The sequence below is a fragment of the Apostichopus japonicus genome, chromosome 13 (assembly GCF_037975245.1).
Source record: "Apostichopus japonicus isolate 1M-3 chromosome 13, ASM3797524v1, whole genome shotgun sequence".
Lineage (NCBI taxonomy): Eukaryota > Metazoa > Echinodermata > Holothuroidea > Aspidochirotida > Stichopodidae > Apostichopus > Apostichopus japonicus.
The window spans coordinates 19,749,698-19,766,005 of NC_092573.1; the positions used below are offsets into that span (position 1 = coordinate 19,749,698).

At 39.3% G+C, this 16,308-nt stretch overlaps 2 protein-coding genes across 4 annotated transcripts in view; both read left to right on the forward strand.

The window, feature by feature from the left end:
• Window positions 1-9,100, forward strand: part of LOC139978542 (C-myc promoter-binding protein-like) — a 66,995-nt gene extending 57,895 nt beyond the window's left edge. For both annotated transcript variants that reach the window (XM_071988838.1, XM_071988839.1), the window contains 8 exons: window positions 220-1,437; window positions 2,128-2,302; window positions 2,627-3,079; window positions 3,343-3,622; window positions 4,047-4,127; window positions 4,942-5,099; window positions 5,427-5,599; window positions 6,380-9,100. In XM_071988838.1, the coding sequence (XP_071844939.1) occupies window positions 220-1,437; window positions 2,128-2,302; window positions 2,627-3,079; window positions 3,343-3,622; window positions 4,047-4,127; window positions 4,942-5,099; window positions 5,427-5,599; window positions 6,380-6,558 (2,717 nt within the window). In that variant the 3' untranslated portion in view covers window positions 6,559-9,100. The remainder of the gene's footprint in view (window positions 1-219; window positions 1,438-2,127; window positions 2,303-2,626; window positions 3,080-3,342; window positions 3,623-4,046; window positions 4,128-4,941; window positions 5,100-5,426; window positions 5,600-6,379) is intronic.
• Window positions 9,101-10,835: 1,735 nt separating this feature from the next.
• Window positions 10,836-16,308, forward strand: part of LOC139978543 (tetratricopeptide repeat protein 37-like) — a 40,409-nt gene continuing 34,936 nt past the window's right edge. The window contains exons 1-3 of one of the 2 annotated variants that reach the window (XM_071988840.1): window positions 10,836-11,023; window positions 13,724-13,843; window positions 14,047-14,190. In XM_071988840.1, coding sequence (XP_071844941.1) covers window positions 13,736-13,843; window positions 14,047-14,190 — 252 coding nt within the window. In that variant the 5' untranslated portion in view covers window positions 10,836-11,023; window positions 13,724-13,735. Of the gene's footprint in view, window positions 11,024-13,375; window positions 13,421-13,723; window positions 13,844-14,046; window positions 14,191-16,308 lie in introns of those variants that run through there. The other variant, XM_071988841.1, reaches the window with a different exon arrangement.

A 16,308-nucleotide genomic window follows, 5' to 3' on the forward strand; every position in this document is an offset into this window, starting at 1 on the left:
ATGCTGTATTTGGGTAACATTTAGCACTTGTAATCTGAAGGTGATGCTGATGATGCAAGACCACCTTCTCTCAAATCAGAAATCTAAATCTTTGGGTGGTTTGCGGGGCCGGGGGGGGGGGGGTGTTTTGGGTTACAGCATATTGATGATTAATATTTCATATATTGCCTTTTTGTGGTTTACAATTAAAACTGATCGGTTGTTGAATTCTACTCCCAGCTTCCGGACTGGACGACCTCCTCAAGAACAGTTCCACTTCCGCGGAGACCAGCGTGTTTGACGACTTTGACTCGGGCGTCTCCAGCCTCAACTCTCGGAGAAGACATCACAGCGAGGACAGCCCTATCTGGCCCCTGTCTGTTTCATCAGCTCATTCAAAATCAAACGGGACCGGGCCACGCCATAAATCTCCCGGGACCACCAAGTCGGCGAGTAGTTCGCCGGGTCTCTGGAAGAAGGAACTCTTTGGCAGTGATGCACGCATCATTGAAGGACTGACTAGCCTAGACCCCATCTCGGGGACTGAAAGGACTAGACCGGATAAGATTGTAGAAATGAAGGAATCTTCCGACGGTGACAGCCATAACAGGTCTCACTCTCTAGGTAGTAAAACTCAGCTAGGCGACCTTATTCTGCCTCCCAAGGAGGCCAATTCTCTCGGCGAGTGCAATCATGTCGGACACCTCGATCCCGAGGAGGAGAACAAGAAGAACAAGCAGAAAGTCGAAAAGATCAGTAAAAATGCGGATCTTCTGATAAACTTTGAGGACGGGGGAGGAGGAGGGGGGGATAACGGCGTCGATCCGAGTAAAGATAAAGCTTCCAGCGATAGTTTCTTCCAACCATCTCCGATGACGACGATAGAGCACAAGACTTGCCCGACGGAGACGAACCACAAATGTTCGTTCGACAGCTTGGACTCGGAAGACCTGCTTACCGATTCCAAGAAGACCACGTCGACGAAGGCCAGCATCGACAGTGAGGGCAGCGAACCCACTGGGTCTCCGAACAGTACCTCGCCGTCAAATTCGAAAGAGAATCTGTCCTCCTCCTCCTCGTTCACCAGGAACAAACAGAGGCAGAGTTTCTTGAAAAACTTTCTGAATACGTCAGGACTGAGCCCTCACGTCTCCAAGGAATCTCTCTCTAGAAAACTGTTTGCCGCCGGTAGTCAGATGGAATATTTTGGTAGCTCCATGAAGAGTAAAACTCTCGGATTCGCGACCAAAGTCGGGGAGTACACCAAATCTTTTACCGCGGTACCGGCAAACGACAACGAATCCGGGACCAGATCCCCGGCTACGGGTAGTCTAATCGATTTGGCGGACGCGACCTCGGACCCCGGAGACGAAAAGGACTCGTTGAACATACTCCAAAAAAAGTTAGATACAGAGGAATCTTTAGAAGATCTTGGAATTATCCTTCCATCATTTCAAGGTAAGTCAAAGAGATTCCTCAAGTTTATCGCCGATGAGAAACCTCGTCAGTCAGTCAAAGCTCTTTAAAAAAGAGGCTTGTCATAGTGAGTCCCTGTTTTTTGAAATCAATAGAATTGGACCAGTGAAATTCTTTCTTCATACAGAAGTTTGAGGAGTACGTACTCTTGGATCAATGCCAGGTTATTTTTGTTAGAAGGGAGGTTTTGCAGTAGTTTAACAACATTTACATTTCTTTAATTAATTGCAGAATGCATCTTTCTCTCAGGCAGCTCTGGGCAGTCACACTTGTAGCCTGCTGGAAAAGGCCATTTTAATACTTAACAGAATAGGTGGGAGGCACTAGGCCTACATACATACAGACATGGTAACCATGCATGGTAAAAGCATACTACAAGTCATGAAGCATCCATCGGTTCTCATAGCATGTTGGTACTCGTTATCTCAATTCTTTTGGGGGAAATGCCCTTATTTTTTGTCGAAACGGTGAATTTGCCATCGATCTGGTCCTGTCATTGCATGGTTTGAATTTTCGGTACTTTTTGACATTCGGAATATTTAACCAAGCAAAAAGCTTACAGGTTCAGTGTCTTGCATGTTACAAATAAAAGCTAGCCTGCAATGCAAAATTTAAATCGTCAATGTGCAAACATTTTTATGACAGTATCTATTTTTTGAATGACTCTCTCAGGGAGCAGCCAATCCCTTAATAATCCATTGACGGACCAGGAGGAATCTCCGAGGAGGTTATACGCTATGGAAGTCACCATGTCCAGCTGTTGTAGATGCAGCCAGTGTAAATGCCTCATCTACGACGAAGCCATCATCTCAGGCTGGAGCGCAGACGAATCCAAGTTTCAAACCAGGTAGGAGAACAGGTTGAAAGTAATAGCTCACTTTGTGAGGGGTGTCTCATGTCGGAATGATAGATAGATGGCTGGACATGCTCGGTCGAATTGAAAAGTTGTTTTGGAATGTGAAGTTTGAGTGAAAATTATCTACTACCTTCAATATGCATGTGGGCAGAACATGTGGGGATGGGGGCGGTGGTGAGATTAAGGGATGGTTATTAACATTATCGTTGCTTCATATGACTTTGCATGTAAACATTGGCCTGTGGTGTCCAAGAACATAAATTCAAGTAATCTCTAATATTTGAATATTATTTCACCGATATCTGTTTCCACCAGCTGCTGCTTCTGTCGCGCCCAGTGGGTACCGTCTCTGTCCATATCCGTAATGGACTGCCGAGACCAAGCACGGATCACCCAGAGCCCATCCTCCGAGAGCGTACAGAGCATACAGTCGGCGCCGTTTCTGAAGGCGAACGAGAACGCCCAGCTCTCCAACGACGACGACCTAGGAGCAGCTCAGAGGTCAACCCCGAGCATCGATACGTTATCGCTAGGGTCGGAGGGCGACCTACTCTCTTCCAAAGGACCAGAGGGTACGGCAGAGGAACAGACCACAACCGAAGAGCAAACCGATATGGATACGGTAGGACCATTGCTCAACCTCTCAGGGAACGATAGCATGTCAAAGGAGGAGAAGATCGGTGAAAGTCGAAGGTCCCGGTCGTCCAGTGAGTGTGCACCCGGGGACTCAAGAAGAGGGTCCATGCCGGACAGAAAGAACCCGTCAAGGTTTGTGTTGCTTCAGAATTACTTATGCAGAAGGATCTCTCTCTCTGCCTTCCTCATAAACAACGTCGTTATTTATTCGGAGAAATAGGTATTTCAAAAATTTTCCACCAAATGTGGCATCATGCTTTGAACACAAAAGCGTTGGTTTTAAACAAGTTTAATAAAATGCTACGGTCAATGTATGCCAAGATTTTGTATCGTGGTGTCTCTTCTGTGAATTGTCGTCAGCTTAATTTGAGGAATTTTCTGTATCTTCCCTACAGTATAAAGGCCGGTACCTCTTACTCGTTGCCCAGGTATGTCAAAGGAATCGACGATGTCGATTTCCACCTGTCAACTAGCAGTCTTCCGACCAACATCAAAGGTTCCCGTGAAAACATTCCCCTCCCCCGTAAGGACCAGGAGGTCCGACCGGTCACCGTACCCTACCTCAGTCCGTTGGTCTTATGGAAAGAGGTAGAGAACGTGCTGGATAACGAAGGGGAGACTTCTCTCCAAACACCAAGCTTTGTATCGGAACATCCAATCATATTCTGGAATTTGGTAAGTCAGAGCAAAGGTCTTCAAGTGGAAATTCGGGAGTCATTTTAACAAACAGTTTTTCAACAGCCTTAAAAAGTGTGATTGCCAGTTCTGGCGCATGCTTCTGTATTAACTTTTTACTAAAGATCTCAATTTTCAAATATCAAATTGATCCATCTCTATTCATTTGAATGTTTCTGGACCCCCCTTGAAAATTTGAACAATTAATTTTGTCATAGTTTTGGGGAACCAGACTTTTTTATTTTTTATTTCATTCACTTCTGTGATACAGATATTTATATGAGAACAAGGAATATCTGAAACGCTTGACCAAACTAATACTCCCTGGATCCCCCACTAGAGCCCTGAGATTGATATATCTGTGATACAGAATCATATGTCAATATTTTGTTAATGTCTATTAAACCTTTTTTCCCTCTCTCAGGTGTGGTACTTCAATAGGTTAGACTTACCTAACTACATGGGTGGACTTCTACTGGCTGCTTACAGTGAATTACAGGAAAATGTAAGTTAGATCAGAAAAATGGCTTTCATGCTCCTCTTCTTATTCCCCTTTTTTCCCCTTTTTCTTCTTTGGAATACTGGTGATTTTTTCAATCCTTTTTCTTAGCATCAGCATAAAAAGAAGAACTATTCTTGAGTCTGTCAAGTAAAATGAACCTTTACGCTGTGTTTGCAGTGATGTTTCTGCCTTACATTAACATTCCTAGGTGGTTTCCCAAGGGAAGAGTTTTGGTCCAAAAACTGAAATTTTCCAATTTTAAGACACCCAAAAATAAAACAACGTTAGCAATAGGTCCTATGATCCATTCAAAGGGTCCGGGGGTATACTGGCCCACAGCTGGTATTCTTTTTACCAAACCTACACATCTCTCCAACAGTGTACATGTTGGTCTGTTTTTGTTATTTTACTCTTTTTTTTTTCTTTTTTCTTTTTTTTTGAAAACCAAATTTGCTGTATCTTCCGTTAGTAGTAGATTGCCTTCTTTCTCAAATTAGTAAAACAAACGTAGTTTCTTTTCCAAAGTTTTGGCTCGTTTCTTCCGTCGCCTTAATTATAATGCAACAAGTTTATGGTAGGTAACAAAAGCTCATTCCGCTCATTCTTTGAGAGAGAAACATATGTTGAAAACCTGATGAAGATTAGTCGATCGAAGGTGGCCTGTCAACATTGGACGAGATGATCTAAGCCGACGGGATGGTTATCATATTCTGCTTTAAGTGGAATGAAATACTCACATTTGGAATATTGAACACTTACTGAGTAAACTGTTCAATTTTAATCGTTTTCTGGTCATGTTTCTCATTTTCATCAACAGGCAAGCAGCCATTTGTCTACATACACTCGCTATGTGAAGGTTCACACTCTGTGGGAGCACACACAGTTCTGGGAGGAGATGGGCCCACCCATGTACATGCTATGGATGTCCATAGGTGTCACACCATCTCCCTTTGAGACCAGAGGTTTCACCAAAGCGTAAGTTTTGAATCACCACCTTTCCATTACTGAACTAAATGGGGTATGTGGGTACTCAACCTTAATTACTACTGGCCTACCCTGCACTTTGTTCCAAATAGCTAAAGTGGGGATGGTAACTTTCTGGCACCTCTGCTCCACACCGATGTTTCACTCTGACCCTTGTAGAAAATAAATTGAGAACCCTCTCCCATTGTTACTAATAATTACATATACATTTTAAATTCTATACTGCTAGTAATTTGATCATTATGTATCGTTTACGCACAAGAAGAAACTTGTTCTTACACGCACAATTCTTATTATTTTTCTTCACACTTTTAACAGGTTCATGTTGCAAATAGTCAAATGCATCCGCTACGACAACGTCCACATTCCAATCACCATGCTGGTTGACGAGTACAAGAGGCAGGGCATAGAGAAAAGCCACAGACGTGGAATCTACCACGACCTTCTCTTCTTAACCTTCACCGCCCTAGGAAAAGATAACATTGATCAGGGTATGTAACTTGTGTTTCTGGTTATAGCAAATACATTGACAAGCCCCACTGATGTTAGGAATCTTTCTTGTGGAAAATTGGAAGATAGATTGTTGATACTTGTGCCTGTTCAAATCATCCAAGTGTGTTTCACGTTCAGTTCTTTGTTCTGGGAGTGGCATACATAGGGTGGGAAGTTCAACATTTAGGTTAAGACCCCCTTCTTTTAGAAAGAGAAGGGAGGAGAGGGGAAGGCAGGGGTGCATTGTATTGCTAGGAATCGACAAACGGGTCGTCGTCGATTTCTCTTGTGGGGTCAGTAATTACGATTATGACAATTAGTTACATAAGTATTCATAACAACAACATGTGTATTCAAGCGAAATAGTTTAGTAAAGAATGATGGCTTTCAGCTGCAATCTGTATTCTACTATTGTGTTTCTATTGTGTTATTACCCTATGATATGACGTCTTGGCCTAGTACACTATCTTCCTAACAAGGCACAATAATAATTTGTTTTGAAAGATATAAATGTCAGATTTTATTTTTCTTTGATTAAGCAATACATCGCTTTAGTGACCTAAATGCGGCTCAGCTGACACCATTTTTACCACCCAAACTTTTTTTTCTTTTTCACTATCTCACATTCCCAGACTTTGATTTGAGTTAAGTTCCAATATTGATGATACATAGATGTATTTAATTTTTTTATTATTCCATTTTATTTAGATTCCATTTGTTGCTTATTAATTTTGATAACAGTAATTGTACGTTTTCTCCTTTCCCATTTACATATACAGAGGCATTTGACATGAAGTATCGATCAGCTTGGGACAAGTTAACAGTTGAATACAAGGATCAGATGCAGTATGATGATGGCCCACCACCAACAGCTGTTAGGATGTGCCACCTAGCCTTTGGGTCTCTGGCACTCCAAACTTCAGTTCAGGGCAAAAATAAGCCTCTTATTGATTGTTAGGGTGTTTAGGGAAGTACTCATGCTACTAGCCCAAAGCAGAATCAATGAAGACCTACATATCCTACAAGAAGCTGTGGATAGAATCAGCATGTATTTTTTACTGTTAGGATGCAAAACCTAGCTTCTGCATAAGGTCAGAAGTATGTAAAAGAATCAACATATCTTTTTGAATGATAGGATATTAAACCTAGCTTCCACAGAAGAACACATGTGGTTTGAAAAGGAAAGAGAAAACACAGCTAGTTCTTTTGACTGTTAGGATATGAAACCTAGTAACTCAATTTCAAAAGTATGGAAAGATTCAAAATATCTTGCTGATGGTTAGATTGTTAAAGTTATATGGTCTGAGATTGAACATCTTTAACAATGCTACCCATCAATTTCTTATTGTTGGCTTGTCCTGAAAGCAACATGAGATGATTACATAAAAACTAAATATATTTTGTTAGCTGTCAATTCTGCTGAGTTTAGACAGTGCTCAGATATTTAATGTTAATGTGCAATGAGACTTTTTGCATTGATCAGGATTGGCAAAATCTGTGGCTTTGCAGGAAGTTTTTTATGCAAGCCTACACAGGAGAGGCACCAATATCATTTGGAAATGCTGTATGCTGAGGGGGTGGGGGTTGGGGGAGAGCTGGGGAACAGAAATAGAAATAACTATTGCTGATAGTATCCATTACATGGTAATGTTCACTATGTGGATACGTTGTAACCAATCAGTGTGTCTGTTAGCTGGCAAAAGATTTTTAAAGCTGTCCATCAAGAAATGATAAACTTCTATATATTGAAGTTTTGATGAAGGGGATGGTATGGAATAACTAATTTTCAGCTGATTACCTCTATATCTTAAAATGTATTCAATACAGATGGCATGCATCATTTACGATACTTAATATTCTTCTTCATCTTGGCCAGTTATTTTTGGTTGTAAAGGAGTCGATAAATGTTTACTCTCATTGTGAGTTAAACCTAGACGCTCTTAGAGTGAAACGTAGAAGCTCTTAAAGTGAAACTTACAGCTCTGAGAGTGAAACGTAGAAGCCCTGAGAGTGAAACGTAGAAGCTCTGAGAGTGAAACGTAGAAGCTCTGAGAGTAAAATGTAGAAGCTCTTAGAGTGAAATGTAGACGCTCTAAGAGTGATACGTAGAAAGCTCTGAGAGTGAAACGTAGAAGCTCTAAGAGTGAAACGTAGAAAGCTCTAAGAGTGAAACGTAGAAGCTCATAGAGTGAAACTTAGCAGCTTTAAGAGTGAAACATAGAAGCTCTACGAGTGAGAAACATAGAAGCTCTACGAGTGAGAAACCTAGAATCTTTAGGAGTGAAACGTAGAAACTCTCAAACGGGTCTTAACTGAAGGAAGTTCCTTTTTGAAATGTTAAGTTTCAAGCTACAGGTAGAATTTATAAGTATTGTTATATTTACTCAATAGTGGTCTGTATCTGATTGAAATGTTTACAAGCTATTTATCACCCCTTTATGGTACAGCAACTTAGAAATTCCAGTTTTGAATTCATGCAACTCTCTCCCCAGTTGCCAATTGCTCCACAGAGGTGCCTGTGGTGTTCATTCATCTTGCAGGACTTAACATTAAACCTTAACCCCCCCCCCCCCCCAACCTTCATGCCATTGTAAAGGCCAAAGCTTTTCTATTGTACTTTCAAAATTTACATAATAATAGTCAGACTGAGCTAAAATCTCATTTGTCAAATCTTTTGTTATCATTTCAGTTTACACTTTACTGTCAAATTATATTTGTTAGTATATGTCTCAAAATTCAAGGAAAAAGTTGGAGGAAAAAACAAGAAAGGAAACATTAGTTATGGAGGATAATGTGATATTGCAAGATTTCCATTGAGGTGGAATCAATTTATGGAAATACAAGAAAAAGCATGGAACAGGGTATTTTTGCTGCCAAAATTTGATGGTACGTTATGCCAGCTTTAAAGTAATTTTGTTTGGTTAGGTCGTCGTATTTTAAATTATGACTGAATTTTTTTTTTTGTGTAATGTTGTGTCCATTTCTAAATTTTGTTTTTCATTTATCTAAACTAAGGTTTCCGTTTTATTAGATCGGTACTTTACCTTTTTTTTTTCTGCGAGGAGGTGATTCCATTTTTGTCAATCATCTCCGTTTTCTAATTTTGTTTATCATATATTTTCTCACCTTGTTACAGTTTGCTAGGCAAACTTTTTGTTATCTTGGTTCATTGTATCTTATGACCTTGCTAAACAATCCAATTTCAGGACTCACGCTAGTTTTATGCTGAGTCATGTTCCAATGGGGTCTTTGTTTGTCTGTACCCTTCATACTCACTAGCACGAATTATGATAGTTGACAACATTTATGTAAATACTGGCACGACATATTGTCAAACGGAATGTCGAGAGGCAGGTCTCACTGTCCCCTCTCCCCTCACTGCCACCCACCCCCCCCCCCCCTAAACATAACTTGATCTCCAAGACCGGTAAATTATTTTTAATACAGCTCTTCTACAGACTGTTATCTAATTCTTTTATTTGTCTGGTATATACTTTTTTTTAATAAACAGCTTATAACAAGATTTTACATGTTAGGTATTTGACACATAATCTAAGTCCTAAAACATTGAAATTCTTATTTTTTCAATTTTTTTTTTCATTTTTTTTTCTCAATTTGATCTCTTTTAATTTATATTGTACCTAATTTTCAAGATGTAAAACCTATTTACCAATCATTAACTTGCCTTGTATAATTGTATCGGCATCATGTTTAATTCACTTATTTGTCAGTACTTTCTCATATTTGCAATATTTTATGTTCGTTTCTCTCTCCTTATTGTTCCTTCGGTTCGAATCAAGAGTTAAAGATAATCTCTATTCTCATTTAAATATGTCCCTAAATGTGTTTTTTTTTTATGAAGATAAAATAAATTCCTGACACGCACTGAGGTTCGGGTGAGTTCCTAAAATGTGCCTGTGAAATTGTAATCTTGCAAGTGCTGAATAAAACATTTCGGCTAATTCAACATAGGGACAATTGGGAAATTGTTTGAAGATTTTTTTTTTTTATGGAACAGTGACATAGCCCTGAGGGTAGAGTGAGATGGGGAGGGGGGGGGCAGTATTCTCTCACATTCTTGCCTATAGCAGGAACAAATTGCATTGTTTTTTGCACATTGGAATGCCAGTATCTTGTTTGCGTTTAGAATTTACAACTTTTTGTTTTTTTCACGTCCACTGTTTTGTTTGGTTTAGTGCACTTTTTCACAAACTTTCAACTGGAAAAGGTATTTTTGTAAATGGTTTGGATGTTTTAAGATTTGATATTAATCACTTTTGGCTTTGATTGAAATTAAATACTTACCTCGAACAAAAAAATAATAATTAAAGCACGGATTTTGAGTGTTTGTGTAAATATTTAAGGGTTATTGTTCTTCTCTCTTTTTTTTCTTTTTTTTTTGGCTCATTGGTTGATTTGTATATTTTGTAAAGGGTAATTATGCGCATCATGTTTAAATAGATTTTGTAAAGCCCATGTCTTACATAGCTCTGTGATATACATTTCATGTTACCTTTTAATTGAAGATTACCACAGAATTTTGAAGGTAATTACTGTGTAAATAATAGCATGAATGTAAATAGTTCAATGTAATACTGGGATGGGTAATCAAAATAAATGTGTAATGAAATCAAAAGGTCTTGGTATTTTTCAATTTTGTGTCATGTCATTTGTTATAAAATTCACCTTTCTGGTCTTCCTTCCCAAAGTTTTATCAATGTCAAAGGAAATACAAAGGAGTAATTGCCCAGCAATGTGTTAGTTGATTTATATTCGGGAAGGCATTCATGGCTTTTGCAACCCTGTTAATGGATAAGGCTGCAGTGACTGAACACTGGCTTGTATTTAGCTGTTTGCTGGCAACCCAATTTGAGATATTGATGACAGATGTGTGTCCAGGGGTTGGATTTTGAGGGTGGGGGGGGGTACATCCCTCTCCACCCTTTCAACCTATAAAAATTTAAACATACTTATGAGTATAACCTTCCTTTAAGACCTAATTAACTAGCTAATTGTCTAAATATAACCTCACAATGTTCTACTAGATGTCTAAATTTCTCATGGAGGACCTCCAGACTCCTCTTCATGAGAGCAATCTTCAACTAAAACCAGAACCACACACCCTCTTGTGTGAAGTCCTTGATCCGCCCTGTATGAGGTCAAGAATCAAACAGAAACAAATCCGAATTTTTGTTTCACAAATTGAAATGAGTCAAAGTTTAAATTGCACTCCATTCATGAAATCGGTTACGTCTTATGGTCACTCCGAGCAGAATTGCCTGTTAGAAGAATGCTAATTTCAACCTGATGTCCGTCGTTCCTAGGTCTAGGAAGTTGATTCCAATGACGGCCGACATTTCTTGTATTCTGGCTCTTTGAAGAACTTGCTTCAGCTGAAATATTAAATGCTCTCGTAGCTATTGGTAAGAATATTCTTTTTAGTGGTAAATGAATAGGTGTCTTGCTTAGTCTACATATTATGCTGTAAATGTCGACACATCATTGATGATGAGCTAAGTTAGTGGTCTGAAGTAGTTCTGCGAAACACTTCTCTGCACACGTATACCACTATGTTACACTTCATAAATTGGAAATGATCAGCCAAACGGACATTAGGAATGCGAAAATACAGCCGGTTGTGGTAATAAGGGGAAATTTCTCCACAAATACCCTCTTCGCATCTGCTAAGGGCATATAAACTGTTAAATTGAATTGGGTAGTTATGGATTTCGCATATTTTTGTGAATCATGAATGATCCCACTGGCTGTAATTATACTTATAGGCCTATGCACTCGATGAAGTGACCAACATTTATTCCATCCATGATATAGCGATAACTTGCCATCAAATTTGTGGTACTCTCGTGTTATTTTTAGCCGCCTGCACTATATAAATGGCATGATACTGTCATCAGTGACCCTAAAACTTGAGCTAGACTAAGGGAGTAACTATAGAAGAACTCGCCAATGTTGTAGTGGCAAGTGGGGGATCGAACATATAGTAGCATGGTGGGCTCATAATTGACGCACTTAAGGATTTGATCAAAGATATCTATCAAGGAAAAATTCAAATCACTCGACTGTATGTGTTTTTCATATGTGTAGCTCCTCAAAAATGTTATGATCTCAAAGTATTTAAGGTTCTGTGCATATGCACCGTACAATTGAGCAGAATTTGACCACAAAATGTCTGCCGTGTCAAGTTCTTTCATACCCCTAAATTGACACATTCGTTGTAAAGCTAACTGTAGTGTAGGCCTTAGTACACATCCATTGACTTTAGATGCTGTTTACTATGCTCTGAGCCTCTAAGCTCAGACTGGACAGGTTCCAGAGAGCAGTGTTATCATATTGAGGTAATGTTGGCTACTTTTAGGGAGTAAGATTTCCAAATGACCAAAAAATGTGCAAAACTGGTGGGAGGGTATTAAAAGCTTTAAAAGTACCACAATTTGGTCAGCAAATAGCTGAAATGGATTCAAACTCATGAAATATGTCATTCTGCTTGACTGCAAAAAGTTAAGGTGGCCTGCTGTATCGTTGCTAGTAATAATCGAAGGTGTGTCAATTACGGGGGTGTGTCAATTATGAAGCCTTTACTATACAGTATATTGATAACGTCATGTTGGCTGCATACTTGTATGATCATTACCAAATTGTACAAGTCCACTGAGCTTCCCAGTCTGATGTGGTGGTGCAGTCAATGTGGTGATAGAGTATTATTTAATATTGTTTGTATGAATATTGTTAAAGTCACCTAAGCCACCATCATATTGTGTAGGCACAGTGCCAGTGAAGGATGGACCCTCTGTTGATAATTTAATGAGAATTAAACTTTCAATTTACTGGGGCCTGGATAGGGTGAGGAACTTGATAGGCCAAATGAAACTTTATGGGGTTGCCGCTGGTACAGTGAACACAAAAGTCACAAACAGATGATTTCCAGTTCAGTAAAACAAAAAGTATAATTCTGTCCCTTAAAGTTGCTCTGAGAAATTATGAACCAACGAAAGTCTAGTAAATGACAGAACTATTTCTACCTTGGGAAAGGTAAATGAGACAGGTCTGAAAAAATAACTAAATGCTACTGTGTAAGAAAAGTCACACAAGAAAGAACCTGGGTACGAAAAACCAAACAACTGAACGCAGATTCGCTCTCAACCCCAGTCCCCTTGCATTGAGACACTGTGTGATCAGCGTCAGGTGTGTATCACGATTTCCCTAGAAGGGAACATTGTGCTACACATGATCTTAACTCAAAGTAAATACTTGCTAGTATTAAAAGAGTTACTCACTTTTCAAAACCCATAACTGAACTGATGAACATATGTGCTAGTTTCTGCTTTATGCCAGGAGCTAGCCACAACCATTTAAATGATAGGCTAAGGACATTCCTCAACCTCCTATTGCCTAATAACTCTAATGCTCAGGTGTCCCTAGCCAGATAATTGGCTATTGCTCTATATTCAGCATAATTAAAATGAGCACAAAAGGCTAATCCTCCCAAGAATTACTAACCGGATCTCAACAACCTCTAACAAAGGCAACAGGATTTTTTTAAACTCAAGCTTGACAACAACTTTATAATTCAGTACACTGCATTAAAATTTGCATTGCACTGTGTACAGAGATTAGTACATTTAAAAATGTATAAGTCCGTGAAGATTCCATCTTGATCGGCTAAGTCGCAGTAGCCACAGTGATAGAGCATATTTTGGATCAATTTAAGGTTGGCTCCATTTACAGAGATTGTTCCATAAAAATGTCTAATATTCTTTGGGCGTCAATCCTGATGTGGAGGCCCAGTCTCAGTCACAGTGGTGGATGAACATATTTTTGTTTTTAATTGTTGGTCACATGAATGGAGATTATTTCATACAAATTGTTGAAGTCCACTGTGCCTCCATCATGATGTGTATACATGTGCAGTCACCGGAAGTGGTAGAGTATGTCAATGTTTGATGATTGGGACTGCGCCTGTGGAGGTGGAATGATGTTTTAAATTGGCAATTTATAATCTATAGTTGTACCAAGCAAAGTTGGGACTACACTATATATGTAAACTGGTACTTCATCTACTCTGACAGCAATATCTGGTTGAACGTGCATATTGTTTATTACAGTCCGACATTACCATGGCAACTGGCAAGTCAACCCTGAGTAAGGAAGCTAAGACTGCTCTGAAAGCTGCAAAAGAAGCCATCAAGAACAAGGAATACAAAGAAGCTATCAAACACTGCAAGGTATGATGTTCTACAATTCACATCCTGAGGTTGCCCCCTTATGGCTTATGTTACGTCACTCTATTCAAATGCCCAACAGTTTCATGGAAATCACAAAAAAATTGCAATATCCCTTAGAAACATAAATATCTTTATAAAGTTCTCTACCCTTATCACCCTTCTGAAATAAGAAGGAAGTTTTTTTCATTTGAAATTTCTTACAGATCGTATTCAAGGAAGACAAGACTAATTACAATGCTTTGGTCTTTGTCGGTGTCGCTGCGTCCGAGATGGGTCAGTTAGAGCAAGGAGTAGCTGCCTACAAGAAAGCGATCGATGTAGAACCTGAGCAGGAACTTGCTTGGCAGGTATTGACCTCAAATTTCCCATCTATCACTATAGACTTTCCTAATCAGTAATGGTAAACTATTTTCAGATAGCAACATTGCGAAAGAGAATGGTACCACTTAACCGAGTGTACATCTGACTAATACGTCGGAAAATGCGATCTCGAATATCGTCTTGCCTAACATGTTCACTACTGCAGAGTATAGGCTAGAAGCATCGTGGCAAACTGTTCACTAGCAAAATCTGCCATGAGATCGTTCGGTATCTTGAGTTTGGTAAGAGACAATGGTGGATACAAAGGTGGCCAGGATGCATAAGAAACTTGTGGATCCTTTGGCTTCTAATGAGGTAAATGTGATGACACTTACATGGTGAAAGGAAAGAAGTCCGCTCGCGATTGGCTTAGAACTTTTCCTTATGCTGAGCATGCGTTGGGAAGCTTGCATGACTCACAATAGGTGCTATTCATAGAGTGCATTTGCCCTCTCCCTCATTTCTTTCCCTCCTTCTTTGTCCGTATTCTTCCTCTTTTCTGTTCTCTTTGTTTCTCTTTGCGAGTTTCTCTTTCTGTGTTAATTTACAAGTATGGCACAAAGTAAAACTGAATGGGAGATCATATGCCAATCTGAACGAGCAAAGAGATTTTTTGGTTCCAACTAGAACAGAACATCTTTTCCATATGTCTTTAAAGACCAACTATGGAGACTTTTCGATGAACATAAAATCCCACCATTTTTGATGTATGTAATCCTTAACTGACTCCAATTACATTGCTGTAATTAACTTTACCAATTTCGGATGTTAAATAAGTGAAAAATGGGACGAAAAGTCAGCTTCTATTTCAGACATTCCTGAAACCTTCCTAAGACATCAGGTGACCATGTGACGTCACTGTTTGTATACCTCACTCACAACTATACTTTTAGTGTGTAAAGTCGTATACTTGAGCTGCCAAAAACATCAACGATATTACTCCTTTTTCCTCAAAATGTCACAATTCTGTGTTGTTGGAGGTTGCAGTTATACCTCATCCAACAAAAGCATCAGCTTTTTTAGATTTCCGAGTAAAAGAAGCAACGTAAAACGCCGCAGACTTTGGATCAATTTTTTGAGATCCACGCGGAAAGATTTTTCAGCACCCGGAGTATCTCATGCCCATGAGTCCACATGCATGACCCTGCTTCTGTGTATGCTGCAAATGTCTCATTCTGTGAACATTATATACTGTCGATAGCTGTGTCGGACCATGGTCGGACATAGCTAATGTGAAATTGACCGTAAACACGCCCTGGACGTCCTTACATGTAACATTATATCACGCAATTGACAGTAATATATTTACTGTAAGAGATGACCGTATATATATACCGTGCCAAGGGTATAGCATTGTTAGTACATGTACGGTAGTTAGTTACAACTCTCGCCGGCGTTGGCTCACAGCATGTGTAAATAGCCATGTTAGGATTTATCTATTTCATTTGTTGTATTCCAGTATCGTGAGTTCGTGATACATGTGTAATATTGTCCGTTCTGTTTATTCCGACATCTGCATGGTCCAAGGAGTTGAATAAAAACGGTATTATGTAGCGATCGGACGTTTTATTTCGTTAGTGACTGTCTTGTGATTGTGGGATGTTAGTAGGGCCTACTGGTCAAGGCCTGTTTCAACTAGACCTAACTCTATGGAATTACACAGACTCACGGTAGTTTTTCGCCCAGGATTGAACAAGAAACGTGGATTAGGATATTCACTGCTAAATTTGTTTATTGACAGGATACTTTTTCTGTGTTTGTATACTTTTGGATATTAAAATGAGTAAGTACTATGTAAGTATATTGTACCGTACGGACCTATTGACGCTACGCTATGTAAAAGATGCCTCCATTTGAGTGGAAATTTTGCTAATAAAATAAGCAATTTAACTAAAATTTCTGCTTATTTTTGTCTAAAAACTTGTTGTTAACCTTCATGTGTTCTTGTTTTAAGCTAACAGCTTTTCAAACGCTCGAAATTGGAAGTCAAAAACAGTACAATTGTTCGCTATCTGTGTACAAACAGTGCCTATATCAGCGTTTGATTTTCGCGGTATACAAACTTTGACGTCACACGGTGACCAGAGGCTCCTTTGGGTCAATCT